Raw genomic sequence first — 17,510 nt, 5'->3', positions numbered from 1 at the left:
TGCAAGTTGGTTTTCTTCAAAGTAGTCTCCCAAGTCTGAGACATACTGGGACTCCTCATCTTGATGTACATTATGCATGGGCATAGATTACATGTTGGATTGTTTTTACACAGCAGGGGATGTATGTATGGAATATGAACTCAAGTAAGGTGTGTCAAGCACAATGTGCAGTGGAAACACTGTAAGAGATCTACAAATGTTCAGGGGAGTGAGGCAGGCGCGTCTCAATCTACAGCACTTCAGGCTATGAACTGATACGTACATGATACATTGCATTTTTGTTTCACAGCATGTGAGGCTGTAGACCACGGACTGTAAACCAGTGCTCTCCAGAAGCGGTGGCTAAAGTATGAATTATGCCAGTGTCTGAAACAAGGTCCTTTACACCATCTGGCCTACTTTAGCTGCTGACAGGCTAAGATGTCCACACAGTAGTGCTTGGTAGAAGTGTGTGCTGTTGACCAAGTGGTTGCCTTACCAATGTTTTGTGTTTTCTAGGGAAGGCAATAGTTGCTCCTTTCTTACGAATGAAATGCACCCTGGGTGGAGCAGTTAGAACTCTTTGCTTTACGTTAGCAGGTTTGGACACAACTGACTACACACCTAACCATGCCGAGGCTTGGTCCCGTCAATGTAGTACATGGGAGCTCATTTGACAAATGTGTCATGCTCTTTCCCTCAACCAAATCCGGTTGTGGAACCAAGGATGAAAGCTCAATGGTCTGATTAAGATGGATGGGTGACACAATAGGGAAGAACTTCAGACTGGATCTAACAACAACCCTGTCCTTCTGGACCTGAAAGGAGGGCTCTTAGAAGGTGAGCTCTTGCAGTTCGCTTATGGTGTTAAAGTACGTTAATGGCCATCTGAAAGGCAACCTTCGTGGAGAGAAATTTGAGGAGGCATGAGTCACATGTTCATAAGGTAGCACCATAAGCCTTGTGAGCACCCTACTCAGATTCCACACTAAAACAGGATGACCACTTGGAAGTATAACCGAACTGGTATTTTAAAGACAGATAAAGGTTTCTTATTCTGCATGCAGGCTGCAAGTGTTGCTGAGTAAAAGCAGGTGGAGGTGTAGGCAAGGCCGGCTTTTTTTTTTGTTTTTTGTTTTTTTTAAAGCAAGAGGTAACCAATATTATTGTGGATCTAAGACTTTAGAGGTACCAGGTTTTTGGAAATAAAATGTAAAACTCCTAATTTCCCATTGTAACAGCCCAGTGTTGTGGCTGTTGGACTTCCTTTAAGATGGGACATTAATTTGTGGGGAAGGTTTAAGTGTCTGAATTCTAGGACCTCAGGAGCCAAATCTCAAGGTTGAGCTGTCTGGGATGTGGATGGCTAACTCAACCTTTCTTCTGAATGAGAAGGTCCAGCTTGAGCTGGAGCCTCTCATAAGGGCTAACGGATATCTCCAGAAGAGTGAAGTTACAGAGTTGTCTGAACCAGGTTGGAACTACAAGAATGAGCGAAAGTCATGTTTGCCTCAACTTCCTCACGACAAATATGAAGCAGTGGGATGATTACAAAATTGTAGACAAATATCTGTGACCAATTCATCCACAGTTCATTGCCCATGGACTGTGGGTACCAGGAGGCAAAATTCTGGGAATTTCGTGTTTTCAGGTGTGGCGAACAGGTCTATCAGTGGAGTTACTCAATGCTGGAAGTACCTATGTAGTACTTGCAAGTGGATTTCTCACTCGTGGACTTGATGATGTGTCCTGCAAAGCAGGTTTACATAGTCATCTACTCCCAGAAGATGTTTTACCACCAGGTGAATGTTGTGACGAAGTGCCTGATGTCAAATCCCCTGCGATAACTGAGATAGCTGTGAGGACTGTGTGGCATCCTCTTTCTGCAGGTAATACATAATAGTTGCATTGTCTGTCATGATGAGGACTACTTTGTCTCAAATGACTTGTAGGAAGGCTTTGAGAGACATGTGAATGGCTAGTTACTTTGGCTAGTTTAGGTGGTGACCCTTTGGTTGAGAAGGCTACATTCTCTGCATGGCATATTGTTCAGATACGCATCTCACACGGAGAGAGAGTCTTCTGTGGTAATGGTCGTCTACATTATAGGGTCTGCAAAAGGTCTCACTTGCAACAAGTTGTTGCTGTCCCCCAGCAAAGAGCGATGCGACAACTCGCTGCTTCATAACACTGAACTGCAAGGCACTTCGTAAACACCACAGGAGCAGTGGTGACTACAAAAGGAAGTACTCAGAATTGGTAGCAGTGACTACTAATCCCAAAACAAAGGTACAGTTGATGAGCAGAGCGGATGGGTATGTGGAATCAGGTGTCCTTGAGATCAAGCGTGACATGTTATCACCCTGTTGAGGAGAGGAATGACATGCAGAAGAGTTGTTATGCACCCCTACACAGATGACATGTTATGAGGGGAGGTGGAGCAGGTCACTGTCTGGATGTGGCAGCTCCTTTACTTTAGACACCTTTGCCCTTACCCCTTTTGTTACAATGTAGAAGCATTTGTTATACTCCCTCTCAGCTGAGTTTGTCTTGCCAACATCCATCTTCACACCTCTATTTAAAGGGCTGCTGTTTTCAAACTGAGCCCCTGTATGGAGTGGCTTTCCATGCAGCATTCTCTGGCGATGAAAGCCTGGCGACGGCACGAGGCCCTCGAAGCCCAGAAAATGCCTGAATCAAGCACTAAGAGATTGAAAAGGAACTGAACGGGTCTAAAGAAATGTGTTCAAGACAAGGCGTACTTGGAGCCCACTCGGTATATGTCAGAAGTTGATGGCAGAAACAAAATCTAGCATGAGTTGGTGCCTATGCTCAAAGTGCACCAAGAGGAGGACTTGCATCACATTTCGTGATTTCTTAGAGGAGAAAACTTGCAAAAATCGGATTCAAACACTAGATGGCAGGTGTATGCTACACATGTGTACCTACTGCACAAGCTATGGACCTATTGTTAAAAGTATCTTGCCTTGTCTCTAGAGGTGGAGCTTTCTTAGATTCACATGTGTGAATTATAATAGTTAGTAGTCAACTATAATTAAAAAAATGGGAAATGGGCTCAAATAATCTAAAAAGACTGCTGATCTCCCACTGAAGAATCTTCAGATGTATCCCATCCGGTAAAAGTACTTGGTAAATATTAGCTTGCTTTTACAGATCAATGCTTGACCTAGGTACTCCTGGATACTAGGATGTGGTTGCCGAAACACCTCTGGTTGAGGGCGCCATCACACTTCCTCTTAGCGATATATTCCCCTTTATGTACCAAAAAACAATGCAAGCTAAGAGCCATCTCAATAGTCCTTATTTAGAAAGGGTATTGCCTGTACCAGGAAGACTGAAGGACACAAACAGCTAATAAGTTTGTCCTATGTCTTTAGTTTTATTAAGATAAGATTTGATGTGCTTGTGGACATCCAAAAAAAGTGCACAGACTTTTCAGCACTGACTGGTACAGCTTGGAAAAAAGGAAAGGAAATCCACTGGCTCACTGGGGTAAAAGTCTGAAAGTAGTTTGAGCATAAACTTAGTATTTGGGCACACTACCAAACCTACCCTCTGAGAAATGAAGGAAGGGTTTCATAACAGTAAGGGCTTGCAACTCGCTATTTTGTTTCGCAAAGATATCAAGGCAAAAAGCAGTGCAGATTTTCAAGAGAGAAATTTCAACTTGGCTTTATGAATAGGTTCAAACTGAGATGGCCTGAGTTACTGGTGGCCATTTCACTGGATGAAAACTCAAAACAGCTATTTTCTTTAACTGCGTTTATAGTCCGTTAAGAGAACAAAAAGTGGATGAGACAAATGCCTGTATCTGGAATCTGTAGCCAGACAAACTTTGATGAAAGTTTGCTTGAAGCTGAATTTGATCATAAGTAATATCTGACGGGTTTTGACTGCTACTGGATTTAAGTTTTTAACAGCGTGCCAGAAATGTTTCTGCTTTGCGTTGCACATTTTTTAAGTGAATGGTTTACAAGCTTATGCCAAAATATCCCTGCAGTCCTGTGAAATAACCTAGTGACCAAACTGTAGGTCTTCAGGATCCAGCCAATTTAGTTCAGAGTGTGATGGAGAATTTGACTCCCTTTTGTCCCCCTTGCCTGTGCAGTAGATTTGGGTGGATCGTTAAAAAATCATAAAAACAGAGGAGTACTTGAGAGACATACAAGCTCAGTGTACCTTTACTGTCTAGGCCACCCACCAGTGATAGGTATCAATTTGCAAGACTCCTTCACTTTTCTGAGACCCCTCAGGACCAGGGGAAATAGTAGAAAAATGTTGCACCATCTTACTGAAAACTCTTTGCCCGATGTCCCTGTTGATAATGGCTACTGGCTAAGAGAAAGCATTTCCTGTTGTCCCTGGTAGCCAACAGATCGGACCATGACTCCAGCATTTTAACAGCTCTTTTAACTGGCCACTGTGCAGACCCTACATGTGGCACTCAGAGAGAAAAATTGAGAGTGGCTGCTTGTTTGTTTTGCAGACCCAGCAAATGTTCTGCATTCAGCTTGATGTTGGCTGTTGTCCAATCCCACAACTGCTGGGGTACTGACAAGACAAGAGACAAGATTCCGTTCCACCATTTAATATTTAATGTACTTAAGTTATGTTGTCCATTCAAATGAGGACTGGGTACTGCAAAAGCAGGGAAGGAATGCTGGTGGCATACGTGAATGGCTTGAAGTTTGATTTCACTACTGTGTAGAATCTTCTCAGTCACGGACCATCTGCTTTAAACCATCAAATACTGCATGTGTAAGCTTCATCCTTCCATCGACTCATCTATGATCATTAGTGTTTGGGGTTGCAGACTTTAAAAAGGCTGGCCTTTTCTACATTTGTCTGGCATTCTCCACCAAACCAATACTTGCTACAAGCAGCAGGTAACTGACACCCTTTGATTCCATAATCTTACAGTCTGCTTCCACTGACTAAATCTTTCTGAAAGGGTCTTATCTGCAGTTTGTACAGTGGGATTAGAAGTAGGCAGGATAATCTGAGGCTTAGAAAAAAGATGTAGTGTCACACTGGTGCAACAGAGAGCACAGGAATGGTTGTGGCTAGAAGCACCATCTTTGCCACTTAATCTGGTGAAGAAAATGCTTTTTCGAGTGAAGTGAAGAGGAGTGCTCCAAGGAAAGTCAGTGTAGTAACAGGTGGTAGGGATGATTCAGCCTCTTTATCAGTATGCCCCAGAAAATGGATAATGCAAAAAAACTTGGCAGATGATAATTCTGCCCCTCTCTCCTGCTTCTATGAGCAAACACTTGAGTTATAGCTAGAATTGGCCACCTATCTTGCATAGATGTGTTTCAGCACCATTAGGGACGTAGTGAAGACACCTGGGGCTTGCTAGATGTTTAAGCTTGAATTTACAGCGCTGTCCAGCCACAGAACACTTATTACACCGTCTGTGGTTTTGAGGAATATGGATATGAAAGTAAGCATCCTCTAGGTCTAAGGATATCAAGAACTTCCCTTCTTGTGGAAGAAAAAATACATCATTAAGTGTGACCACCATGAAGAATTGAGACTTAAGAAACTTGTTTATTTCCCGGAGATCTAAAATGTGTCCCCAGACACCAATTTTCAGTTTGACTTGGAAAACCCTTGAGTGGAAGCTTTGGTTGCATTGATTTTTAGGAACCTTCTTTATCACTCCTTTGCCACTGTTGCAAATGAGGAAGAATCACCAAGATTAGTGGGTAACATGGCAGCTTAGACAGGAATTACAAGATATATCTGTAAAATAACTGAAGTACCCAACTGTTCAAGTGCTCTTTTCCCATTCCACACACACACAGCATAAACTGAAATGTTGCCTCCTACTGAATGGACACAGGGCGTAGCCGGTAGTGGTAAGAAATTAGGCTTGCTTATGGGTGTCTTGCCTTTGAGCCTCGAAGGCTCCTCTCCTTTTTTGAGGCTGCTTATTGTATTTTGTCACAGAGATCCGGAATGTCTCTGGTCATTGTAGGATTGAGGGTTTGGGCCATGTTGTGCCTTCTGGAGTCGATATTGTGAGGGCTTCCCCAGTACTAGTGTCTTCTACTGGAGCCTGAAATACAAAAGGTTTGAAAACCTGGAGTAACACCCAGGGCCTTGCTGTGTCAGTACCAGTCCTGATGCTTTAAAGTGCCTCATCTAAATGCTTGTTGAAGAGTGTCTGGCCATCGAATGGCATACCCAGCACGTTCCCCTGTTCCTAAGGGTGAAACAAATTGCTCTTTAGTCATCCTCATCAATGGAGAACGGCTTCTCCCACTACCTGATGGAAGCCCACATTGACATTAGTAACAGCAGCTGAGGCATTTACTCTTTCCCTTATAATTTATTTCACTGTGTCTTGGTTGTTTTCTAGAATGGTATAGGAGCAGTGGCACGCCACTCCACATCTGTTGACTGAAGCAAATGAAGACGGTAAGAATATTCACTGTCTCATAGACACTGCAACCATGGAGCTAACTCTCCTAGATAAGGCGTTGATGGCATGTAGGAAGGCGTTGTTTGGGTTGTGAGATCTTTGCTGGACTGCTGCAGCAAATACATAATCTGGACGAGGATGGCCCATTAGAAAGCCTGGAGCAGAATGCAGTTCACTATTTTTTGCCAATCCAGGAAATGGAGCCAGAACAGACTCTGGCATCTTCATAACTTTAACACCCACTTCTTGCAAATATAGGAATTGTCCTTATAAATCTTTTTGGTTGTTCTTTAAATTCATATAAGAACTACAATTGGTCTGCTGATGTCATATGAAGACCTACCTTCACAGTTCTCTCCAGAAGTGCACACAACTTGAATATGTAATCTAGCAGACCTTCAAATGGTGCAGATGTATCTTGAACCCCATCTGCTATTAGGACCTCTTCCTAGTCTCCTGTGGTTTGGCCATCATCGGTCTCCAGTTCAGAGTGATCATCTGGTTGATCACTCACCACATTATTAGATTTCACATTGATCTCCCTCTCCGTAAGACTATCCATATCCTCTGGAGTGTGTGTGGAGGGGGGGGGGGTATCACAAATCCCTTAGGACTGTAGGTGAACATGGTTGCATAGGCTGGGTGGAGGAATCTATTATCTTGGCAATAGAGGATGTTGGGGTGGGGTTACCAAATCAAATTGAACTGCTCAATAAGACTGATTTGCAAGAGGCAAAGGAAGCCTTTGAGGCAGAGGTGGATTTACCAGTTTAGCACACACATTTTCTGTCATCTGCTGGAATGACTTACAGAAATCTACATCAGCTTGCACCTTCTGTGATTCTTGGGGGTAGTATATTTACTTATGTAGGTGTCACTTGTAATGAGGTTCATCTTGATAACTTCTCAGAGTCATTATATTGACCCTGATTTTCAGAAAGTCCCACATCATGTGTCGGTTCATACTTATAAACAGGAACATAATGAAGCCTCAAATACATGGACTGTAGGCAATCTAAAAACTGTGTGTTCTAGGGCTTCATTAGCACCTCTAGTGACTGATGATTGCAATGGTGCAAAAATCCAAGATTGCTGGTAGGAATGGTGTACTAGACTACAGAGTTATCATTGATGACGCAACAGCCATTAACAGTGGTGTGACTGCCCGCAAGACGGTCATCTCAATGATGACAGTTGACAGCTAGAGTCTGTCACCAACAAGGTAGTTGATGACGAGGTATCCATTAATGACAAGATGCCCTTCAACAGTGATTTGATAGATGACAAGATCTTGATATTAGATGATGGATTTTATTGGGAAAGGTATCAGCACATCTTCTGCAGCTGGGTTTAGCACCACTTTTAAGGGCAAAGAGTCAAAGTGATGTTTATCTACTGCAAAAGAAATGGACTGGTTTTAGGAAAGTGACACTGGTTTTACAGGCGCTTTCTTCGTGAGCACTTTAGAGGACTCTACATTTTTGTGGGAGATGCTAGAGGGGTGCTTCACGCAGTATCATACCCTAAAGCGGCATCTCCAGGACTGGAAGAATTTCTCTTGTGACCCTGAAAGAATACGGGGCAGGCACCTGTCTCTGTCTTGAAGTGCTTTTTGTTGAGAAAATTCTTTCAGGTGTTGGCTTTTTATGCCTTATGTTGGGGACAGAGGTATTAAATGCCTTTAAGATAAGTATCATGCATAAATAGTTTCTTCAATCCACAAGTTGAACGGAACAGGTCTTAAAAAGAGATTTCTTTTCCTTCTGTGGAGAATTTGTCATTGGCAAAGTTTCCCTACCCAATTTACAAAATCTCTAGAAACACACTCATGTCATTGTTATGAAGTCATGTATCTGAGGTCGTCCAGGGAGGGGGAACAGATAAAATCCAAATTTTCTGAGATAAATGTATCAGACAGAGCAGAGATTTGCTGGGGTGCCTGCTTACCACCGATGTGTGGTATAAAATCTGATCTGTGATGGTTTTTAAATGAATGGGCAAGTGCTGCTGTTTTCACCTGAAAGGTTGACGTTTAGATGCTTTCGAATATAGTGGATTTGCTATTAACCAAACCCCTCCTTAGGCATATTACCATTTTAATAACAATTATGGTTGTTCTAAACTACCAGAAAATCCCAGCGGGGGAATAGTTCATGAGAGTCTATTATAGGGCCGGTGCTGGGTAATACAAACTACCATTGCTTGTCCCAAAAATCCTGTCAGTCAATGAAATCTTATTTTTTGGTGCAGTAGCATGCTTCAATAATCAAAGGCGTAAACCTAAATAGGTAAAATTGGAACATTTATCATCTGTTTCTGTAAATTACCTGATTCGTCCACACACTGTTTTATATGGGACAATGAAGCTATGGTAGGCAGTGCTTAATTTAAGCTGTGGTTTCTAGTGGGGGGCACCGGCACTTATTTCTGAGGGCTGGGAATTATTTTTCTGCATCAGACATTTACTGCAAGCAAAAGACACGTGGGAAAGATAGAAGAAGAGACAAATGAAAAGGTATCACAAAGGGCGGAAAATACAAGAGAGAGTTGAAGGGGCAGGCAGTGGCTGTAAATGGATTTAAGAGGCCAGAGAGCACTTTAGGATTAAGCTGCCTCAGTATTCAGTGCTCGCACATTTAAATGCAGCAGCCACAATTTTCAAATTAGAGCTTTGGGTACCGGCAAGTTTGTATTTAGAACTTAAGCACTGATGGTAGGCTTTTATAGCTCTTCATCCACTGACAAAGACCTCGGCCCTCAGTGTCATGTCTAAAAAGCCTCAAAAGTAGTGAGGGTAATTTGATCTGTAATAAAGGTCTTGGTTAATAAAGTCCTGGAGAAAGAGTTTTGGGGAGAGGACCCATAACTCATAACAGAAAAAAGGCTGCAATGTCCCAGTCTCTTACAGTCTCTAGAAATGATTAATTACCTAGTGAAGCAGGCAGTAAGATTTGTATTATAATACTTTTAAAGTGTTCTGATACTCCACAGGATTACAATTAATATTGTAATCACGAATAACAGTAAAGAGTCTGTGATGGAGGAAGGACAAAATGCTTACTTGAAATCCTTGTTCTGCATGATAGGCACCATCAGTACATTAATGCACACTAATATATCCCCATATGAATGATTTCCTGAAACATTTTTTATAAAGAAATAAGTTTCCAACACTTTTTCATACCCATCTAAAAGGCTGCTTTTACCTGATTTAGAACGCAAGCCCTAAAAAAACAGCTTAGCTGGTGTAGTCATATTTTGATTCCGAAAGGAAATTGAAATAAGTTTTAAAAAATAGTCAGACACCCTCATATAAATGAAATACACTATACCAACTTTAAAAAGCCACTTCAGTGATACTTAGCTCTCAAGTTTGAGGATAGCTTATGCTAACAAGTTTAAATCACTTTTTCTGTATTTATTCTACTGATATTCCCAGGAAGCTGCCAGAGAAGGTTAGGGATTGAATGAAGCTGGCAAGGGCCCAGAACAAGGATAAATAGTAACATTTCACACCCAAGGATCTTTATTTTTAAATTCATAAACACTGGAACTGAATAGAAAGCCAGTCTGGCCAACAAGAGTTATTTAAAAATAAAACGAATAATAAAAGCCAAAGCCAAGTGTTAAGATTACTGTTATCTCAACTGAACAGGATCCAAAGAAAGTTCTGTATCAATAGTGTATATTATATTCTGGAGCCAGGTCTCCGATAGCAGTATCCAGAAACGGTGTATCGAGAATATTCAGTCTCCATGAAGCTCCCCAACACATTAGAAGAGCAGCTTTAACTGCTTTAAAGGATCTTTAAGCTTGGATGTGAATTAAATACTTATTATATCGTTCAGGAATTCAGATGAGTCTTTATTCAGAAAACGTGCAAGCCAGATTTGGCCAAAAATGCAAGATATGCTGGATTTTAAGGTGTAAGGGGACCATATGGCACAGCCTTGGTAAACTCTCCGAAGGCACATACAGACTGCGGCATATTTAAATGTCCAGAACTCATGAGTCAGGCAGTCAAGTGCAGAAATTGGATATGTGTTCCACACAGTGATCTCTTGAGTGAGAGCGCAAAAGAAGGAGAGCTAGATACTAAACCGATAGCTAACTGTCAAATACATAGTCAGCCCTTCAATTCTTTAAACTCTTATGACAAAAGATTAGCTCTTCTGATTGCTTTCTGAAAAGGGAATTTAAAACGGACTTGAAGCTGCAAAACTGCTTTTTAGTCACATACTTTTAATTCTTATCTGGTTTAAAAAATATATCCTTCAACAAACCTTAAAAGATTTTTGTGGGATACATTTATTTTCATTAAAATTAAGCTGTTAATTTTCATGAACATTAAGGAAATTACCACCATGAAAAACTATATTTGAAATTGTGAACACATTTTCATTAACAAAACAATGTTTATACAAATTAGAAACCTCAACAGTACCTGATCTTTTTCAAGTGTGAGGATTTGATAGCCACTTGTCCGACTGCAGATAACTTTACCAGAGTTATCAAACGATGCCAGACGTAGCCTACAGAAAAGAAAGGGCAAAGCATAAGAATTATTAATCAAGATGACCATCTTATCCAGACTACCTCTCCTAATCTGCAGTTTGGTTTCTTCAATGTGTAGCTGAATTGGCAATATATTGGGCCACCTGCAATCATCAGAAGTAAGGCCAATGGCAAAGTACATGATATATACAAATATATTTACATTGCTTTTCTCTGGCAACAACTGTTTTTAAATACATTTTGAATCATCACATTAAGGATCTGCTTCTATTCAAACTAAATCTACCAGATTGATAATTAACTCTTATTTCCCTACTGTGTTTCTCATAACCACCAAGCTTATATTTTCCCTTGGAGGGAGACTGTCCTGTCAAGAGTTTTAACCTTGGAATACCTTATGGCCACCTGGCTGGACCACGGAAAACAACTACATTTTTAATTTAAATACTGACTTGCTTGTTTTGAAAAGACAAAGAAGAAAAATAATTTTGTACATTTCTCGAAAATCAAAAACGCAAACATAAGAAAAACACTTTACAGCTGGTAAAGTGTCTCATCTTCTTAAAAGTTATCAAAGCCATAAAACACCCTTCAGATTTGAAAAATGTAACATTTCACATTCATTATTTTTTCAGTATTGAAATATGCTGCGGATATTCAGTGAAGGGAAGATGGGTGGGGATGGACTGTGTATGAACTATGGAAGGACACTATTGCCGGAAAACTGGTAACCATTTAAGAGACCGATAGGTAGGGTGTTGTCTGTATGTTAAAATGCTTAATAAATGTAACAATGAAACTGATAGAAGTTTAAATACTCTTACTATGCATATTTGTCGCTTTATTGCCTAAGTAGGTATACAGATAGGTGCTGTGCTGCCCTAATGGTAGTTTGTGAAGTCAATTTCCTACATTTGGTACGACAGAAGCCTGAGATTACCAGCATGCATTTGGGGCATGACTGACTCTTAAAATAGGTCCTTCAAGGGATCTCTAGAGCCTAGACTTCGTTTACCAAGCCTTTTCCATCAAAGAAAAAATGGTAATTGACTACACATTTCCAGATAACAATGGTAAGGTCTGAGGGTGACCATCTACTATGGTCACGATTGTGTCCCTATCTAGACATTAATATGACTCGAGAAACTTAGAGATCTTCAGATCTATAAGTCTAGTAAATTATCTACTCAACCAAAGTGAAATACACTCCACTCAAGAGCTTAACATGTTTATTCTTATTGATGATACATAAGCAGCAATGCCTTCTGCAATTTTGTTCACAACTGTGCAATGCTAGAGAACAAACTTATTTCTATGCAGACCTTCTTCCTCACCAATGAACCCTGAATAGGCCTAAATTGATCTGGGGATTCTTGTTTTCCCATTTGGTGGTTAAGTGAGCTGGGGGTTTGTGCTGCACTGTTCTTATCGGAGAAGGAACAAAGACGATTTCTAAATGATCTCTCTCTAGAGTGACAACAGTTTACTAGGATGTGGTGCAAAATTAATACAAGTGGATGAGATTAATGTAAGCATTCCACCCATCCCTTTAGTTTTCCTCACTCACAAAAAGGGTTACACAATTTAGGCTCAACAACGCCCCACAGCTGTCTGCTTCTAGAGATGAAAGGCTAATAGAAATTTTAAAGCTCTTTTATAGTAAAATGCCTTGGCCTAATCGTTACACTTAACAACATGAAAACTCAAGGTCTACATTAGGGCCTGGTAGTTTCAATTTTACCTCTGTAACAATTGACTCTAAAATCCTAGCTTGCCCGATGTATTGGCTAAATGCCAAGACAGGCTAAACGTGATACACTGGCAGAAAGGCATGCATTTCTATTGAAGCTAGCTGCAGGCTGAGACACAATATTAAAAAATATAAGTAAACCTGAAAAATCACCTAAAGTAAATCAATTCAGCATGATTGCTATCTTTTCACCCATTCAATGGAAATAGTGTATTAAAGGTAAACAATGGAAATATTTTGTTATCTGATCTGGCAGCATTTATGCTGAACCAATCTTAGCAATAGAAACTGAGCAATATGTTATAAGTAAGCCCATTTTGCAGAATTATACTGTACACTAGGGTTGTCAATATTTCAATTGCAACAGTTTTAAGAAAAAGAAAATCAGCAGCATGATTCATTTCAAATGTTGACTTATTTGATGAGCCAGTTGAAAGGAGGTGTGCAGCTGACTTCTGCTCTTGCAACAAATTAAAACATACTATGGTAGCCAGACACCTCTTGCTTGGGCATCGTCTGCTTAAGAGACACTCCAATGGAGCTATCACATTTGCATAGGCTGCCTTTCTTTGCACCAGTGAAACCCATAAAGGGCTACTCATCCACCTGGTGGTCTTTGGGACCATCTGTGAGGAAGCTCAGCGCATGCTTGGGGTCTAAGAGATGGAGCCTCTCCTCCTTCTTAGAGGGGGTGACGCAGACAATAGAACGCCAGCAGGGTGACGGTTTGGCCAACGTAGAACAGAGTCACAACTTTTGCCAGGAAGAATGCTATAAGCCCACAGATCCAGTTTGTCTGAGAAGAAAGAAGTGCACGGTGGGTTAGCACACAGATCCTGAAGCTCACACACACCATGCCGAGTCGATGGTAATGAGGAAAACAGTCTTAATAGTAAGGAGCCATGAGGAATAAGTTGTGAAGCGGCTCAAACGGAGTGGTGATTGGATAAGTCAGTACCAGGTTAAGGTCCTATTAGTATATGACAAAGAGAGAGGAAGTAAAGGTGCTGTAGCCCTTTTAAAAATCGCTCACAACCGGTGACAAATAAGGGATGATCTAGCAACTGTAAGAAGGGTGAAAGGCCCTAGAGATAACCCTTAACTATGCCTAAAGCACAGCCTTGCCAAGCAGAAAAAAAACAGAACAAGAGAATGTCAGATAATGTGGCCAGGAAGGAATCAACCTGGCATGTGACGAACCACAACACAATTTTGTCCCAATGACAGGTTTGTCGAGAGACACCTGGCTGCCATGATGACATCAAACCACCTCCAGAGGAAAGTAAATGGTGGTCAGCTGTGGCCGTTCAATCTCCAAGCATAAACGCGGAGTCTGTGAAGGCCGTGTGCAGAACCCTGCCCTGTTGCTATACCTTGTCTTCACGGCGGGGCAGCAGGATCACAGGACAGATGCTCAAATCCAAGAGTTCTGGATACCATATTCTTCTTGCCCAGTCCTGATCCAAGGAAAACTTGGGCCTGGTTGGTCGTGATGTTTTTGAGAACTCGGATAGAAGTGGTATCAGTGGAGAGGCAAACAGGAGTCCAGAGTTTCATTCAAGGTATAACGTGTCTCAGAGCAAGAGACGCCTTGGAAACTGCAACAGGCAGAAGTGCTGACGTGTGCTCTTGATGATGGCAAGTAGAGCTAACCATGGTTCTCCTCCATCTCTAAAGAGACTATGCACCATGTTCGAATAGAGATGCCATTCGAGTTCTGCAACGCATCAATGGTTGATTACCTCAGCTCTGATGTTCGGAAGCCCACCAGATGTTGAACCACCCGGAAAATGTCCTAGTGTTCCAGCCATGTCTAGAGACGCAGAGTCTCTTGACACAGTGTCAATGATTCCACTCCACCCTTTTTGTTGGGCTATCACATGGCAGTGGTGTTGTCCGTGAACATCTGAATCAGGCTTACCTTGATGGAAGGAAGAAAGGTTTTAAATACCAAGTGAAAAGTTCTCACTTCCAACAAGTCGATGTGGAGCTGAGATTCCGCTGGAGATTATAGCAATGATGCACCAGTACTTCCTGTCACATCAGCAATGTGTGGTCCTCCGTCAGCAGATTGCAGGACGTTGGAAAGGTTGATGGAGTCTTTTGGAATGGCAGGGAGTAGTCCCGCTGGCCAATTTGAAGCACACATTTGTGGAAGTGATCGCCTGCCAATGAGACAGGTGGTACCGAATCCTGCCTCCAACCGGTGACCATGATGGTATGAGGACATATTAAAGAGGCTTCGAAGTTGTGGCTGCTGCGTGGAGGGTTTGGGGGTTTTAAGCGCAGACTGAGTCAACCGCAGGCTCTGGTTCCTACAAGGCTCAAAGGGAGCGGTGTCCCCAGCCACGAAAAGACTGAGGTGCTTGGAGGCCTTGATAGCTACGGTAGGGAGGAAGGGACGCAACTCATATCCCCTACCGTTGCTACGAAAGGGACGCAAGGTGGAATATGCAACTGTTGTGCAGCCATGGCGAGCCCCAACAACCTAGCAGTGGCTTTACTAAGCATACAAGTGCCAAATACACGTTGTCACCAACAAGGTGAGTTCCACTGAAGGGTATGTCAATAAGTAATGATTAAAAGCCAGTTGTCTTCAGCCAGGTGTGACGTTCAAGCACCCCTGTGGAAGCAATGTCTCTGCCCAGCGTGTCCGTTGAGTCAAATCCGCATGTGATTGTGAACATTGCTACTTTTCTCCCATCAGCAATAGCTTGGGAGAGTGTGGCTCGGGCCTCCTCCAAAACCATAGGCAGAACTTGTGTAACCATATCCCATAAGGTATGGGAATATCGGCCCAATAAGTGTGCTGTGCTAGGCTGGTGGAAAAGGAAATCCAAAGGTATTTAACCTCTTGGATTCCCTGTTTAGTGGTGTGGAAGGGAAAGTGCCAAGAATTACCTTGGAGGTTGAGTTCTGACCACCAGGTGTTTTGGGAGGGTGGTGTGGTGGGGGCGGGAACACATTTGCAATGTAGCATTACACCTTGTGGCCGGTCCTTTCTATCTGTCACATTCAAGTCTACTCCTCATCTTTAGTTCTGCATCTCTTGTTCACTTTCCTCCATCACCTGTTCTCCTCAAATGACTAATTTGCTCATGCTTTCACCACTTCTATTCACCCCAGCACATTTAAGCCCCCTCTCTCCTTCACTGCTGTCATCTTCCTCTACTATTCACAGTTTTCCTCTTAACTCCATCTATGCCCTCTTATCACATCGACCCCTTTCAATGGCTCTTCACACCGAAACTTCTCAGGGGAGTGAGTGTGGCATGAAGTGGCTGAGTCCTGCTTACATTTCTTGTGCTTCTGCCTCAAATTACTCGAGGACATTGATCGAAGCGAAGACTGACCTCTGAAATTACTACTGTGTCTGCTGGACCTTGTAGGAAGTTGTAGGACTCCCGTTGCAATAACGAGGCTGCTGGATTTTGGGCGGCAGCACCACCAGGCAGGTGAAGGGGGGACTGGGTCTGATCCCACACCATGTGACAGCTGTCGGCCTGACAGTTCTGGCTAGCTAGCAGCGCATCACCAGTACCAGAGGTAAAAGTGATTTGTGGCAGCCTATTGCATGACACTCATACTCCTTTGGGAAGTCGTGGTAAAACAGATCGTACCCCTTTCTCTCAGTTATACAAGTCTCATACACACAAAGACAAACAGAAGCAGGATCTTGGTTTAATAGATTTATTGAAACAACTGCGTTCGATGTAAAAAAAAAAAAAAAAAAAAAAAAAAAAAAAAGGCATGAACTCTGATTATGAGGATAATGAAACCAAAGATTTTACAGCAGCGACCAGGAAAGTGATACATTGGAGTCCCATCATATTGTTACTATAGTGTAATTTATGTCCAGAAATATACTACTTTGTTTCTGCATGAGAGCAGATAGCAATGATAGCCCTAAGGCACCTATCTAGGCCCAGGAAGGGCCTAGATGGGCGCCTGTGTTTCAGAGGTAAAGATGAGGTCTGTTAGTCTGCTGGGATCCTTCTCACATAGAGGAAGAGGAAGTGAGGTGTTTCAGCTGAAACCGTGACTACGTGCAGCATAAGATGGCAGGCTGACTGGACTGTCCCCTCTGACTTAGTTTGGGCAGCATGCTGTTTTATAATTAAACATACTGTTGTTATGAGAACTGCCCTGACGTGATAATGGTCTTTTCTGTGTAAGGAAAGACATTGCACTCTCCGGACCGACAATGCTCGGTAACATATCGTGTGCAGCCATGGAGTAAGCACAGGATGAAATGTTGTGCAGAGAAATTAATAACAAATTCTGCATGGAAGGGCAACTGATAAAAATAATAAACTATTGCTAACAAAAATGAAGCCTGATCAAAAAAATAACAGGAATAAAATTGCAAGTGACTAAGTGAGAAGGAGCACGCCTCAGACCCAAGCTAAAATAAACGTGCCTACCTAAACGCCAAAATAACCTCAGGACAACCCCTCCCACTGTCAGTCGCTTCAGTCATAGCTCCGGCCGAGGCGGCAGCATCCCATGCAGTGCCAGGTGTTGTAGCACCAGGAACCACTTGATAAACAAAGGTCAGCTCATAGGAATCTTCCCATAGCAACCGCAATCTCAGTGTGCAAGTCTGGTTATGAACCCTCATTGAGAACTTCAACAGACCTGCGTCCAAAGATGGTACGCTATTCACAGCAAGACGCACTTCCGGTGCATGTTCAAATGGGCACCACAAGCATCGAAAGACTTGGAGCATGCAATTCAGAACCGGCCTGAATGACAACAATCACTTGAACTCCGGCTCTTCCAGGAGTGGTGCTCTAAAATACTGCATCATACATTCAC

The 17,510-nt window shown here is 42.3% G+C and overlaps 1 protein-coding gene across 1 annotated transcript in view; it reads right to left on the bottom strand.

Annotated features, from left to right (window-relative positions):
• The window catches only part of GMCL1 (germ cell-less 1, spermatogenesis associated), a 556,440-nt gene that overhangs the window by 78,858 nt on the left and 460,072 nt on the right, over positions 1-17,510 (bottom strand). The window contains exon 13 of the mRNA XM_069214203.1: positions 10,872-10,959. Coding sequence (XP_069070304.1) covers positions 10,872-10,959 — 88 coding nt within the window. The remainder of the gene's footprint in view (positions 1-10,871; positions 10,960-17,510) is intronic.

This window comes from Pleurodeles waltl, chromosome 11 (assembly GCF_031143425.1).
Source record: "Pleurodeles waltl isolate 20211129_DDA chromosome 11, aPleWal1.hap1.20221129, whole genome shotgun sequence".
Lineage (NCBI taxonomy): Eukaryota > Metazoa > Chordata > Amphibia > Caudata > Salamandridae > Pleurodeles > Pleurodeles waltl.
This window is presented reverse-complemented; position numbering and strand designations above follow the sequence as displayed.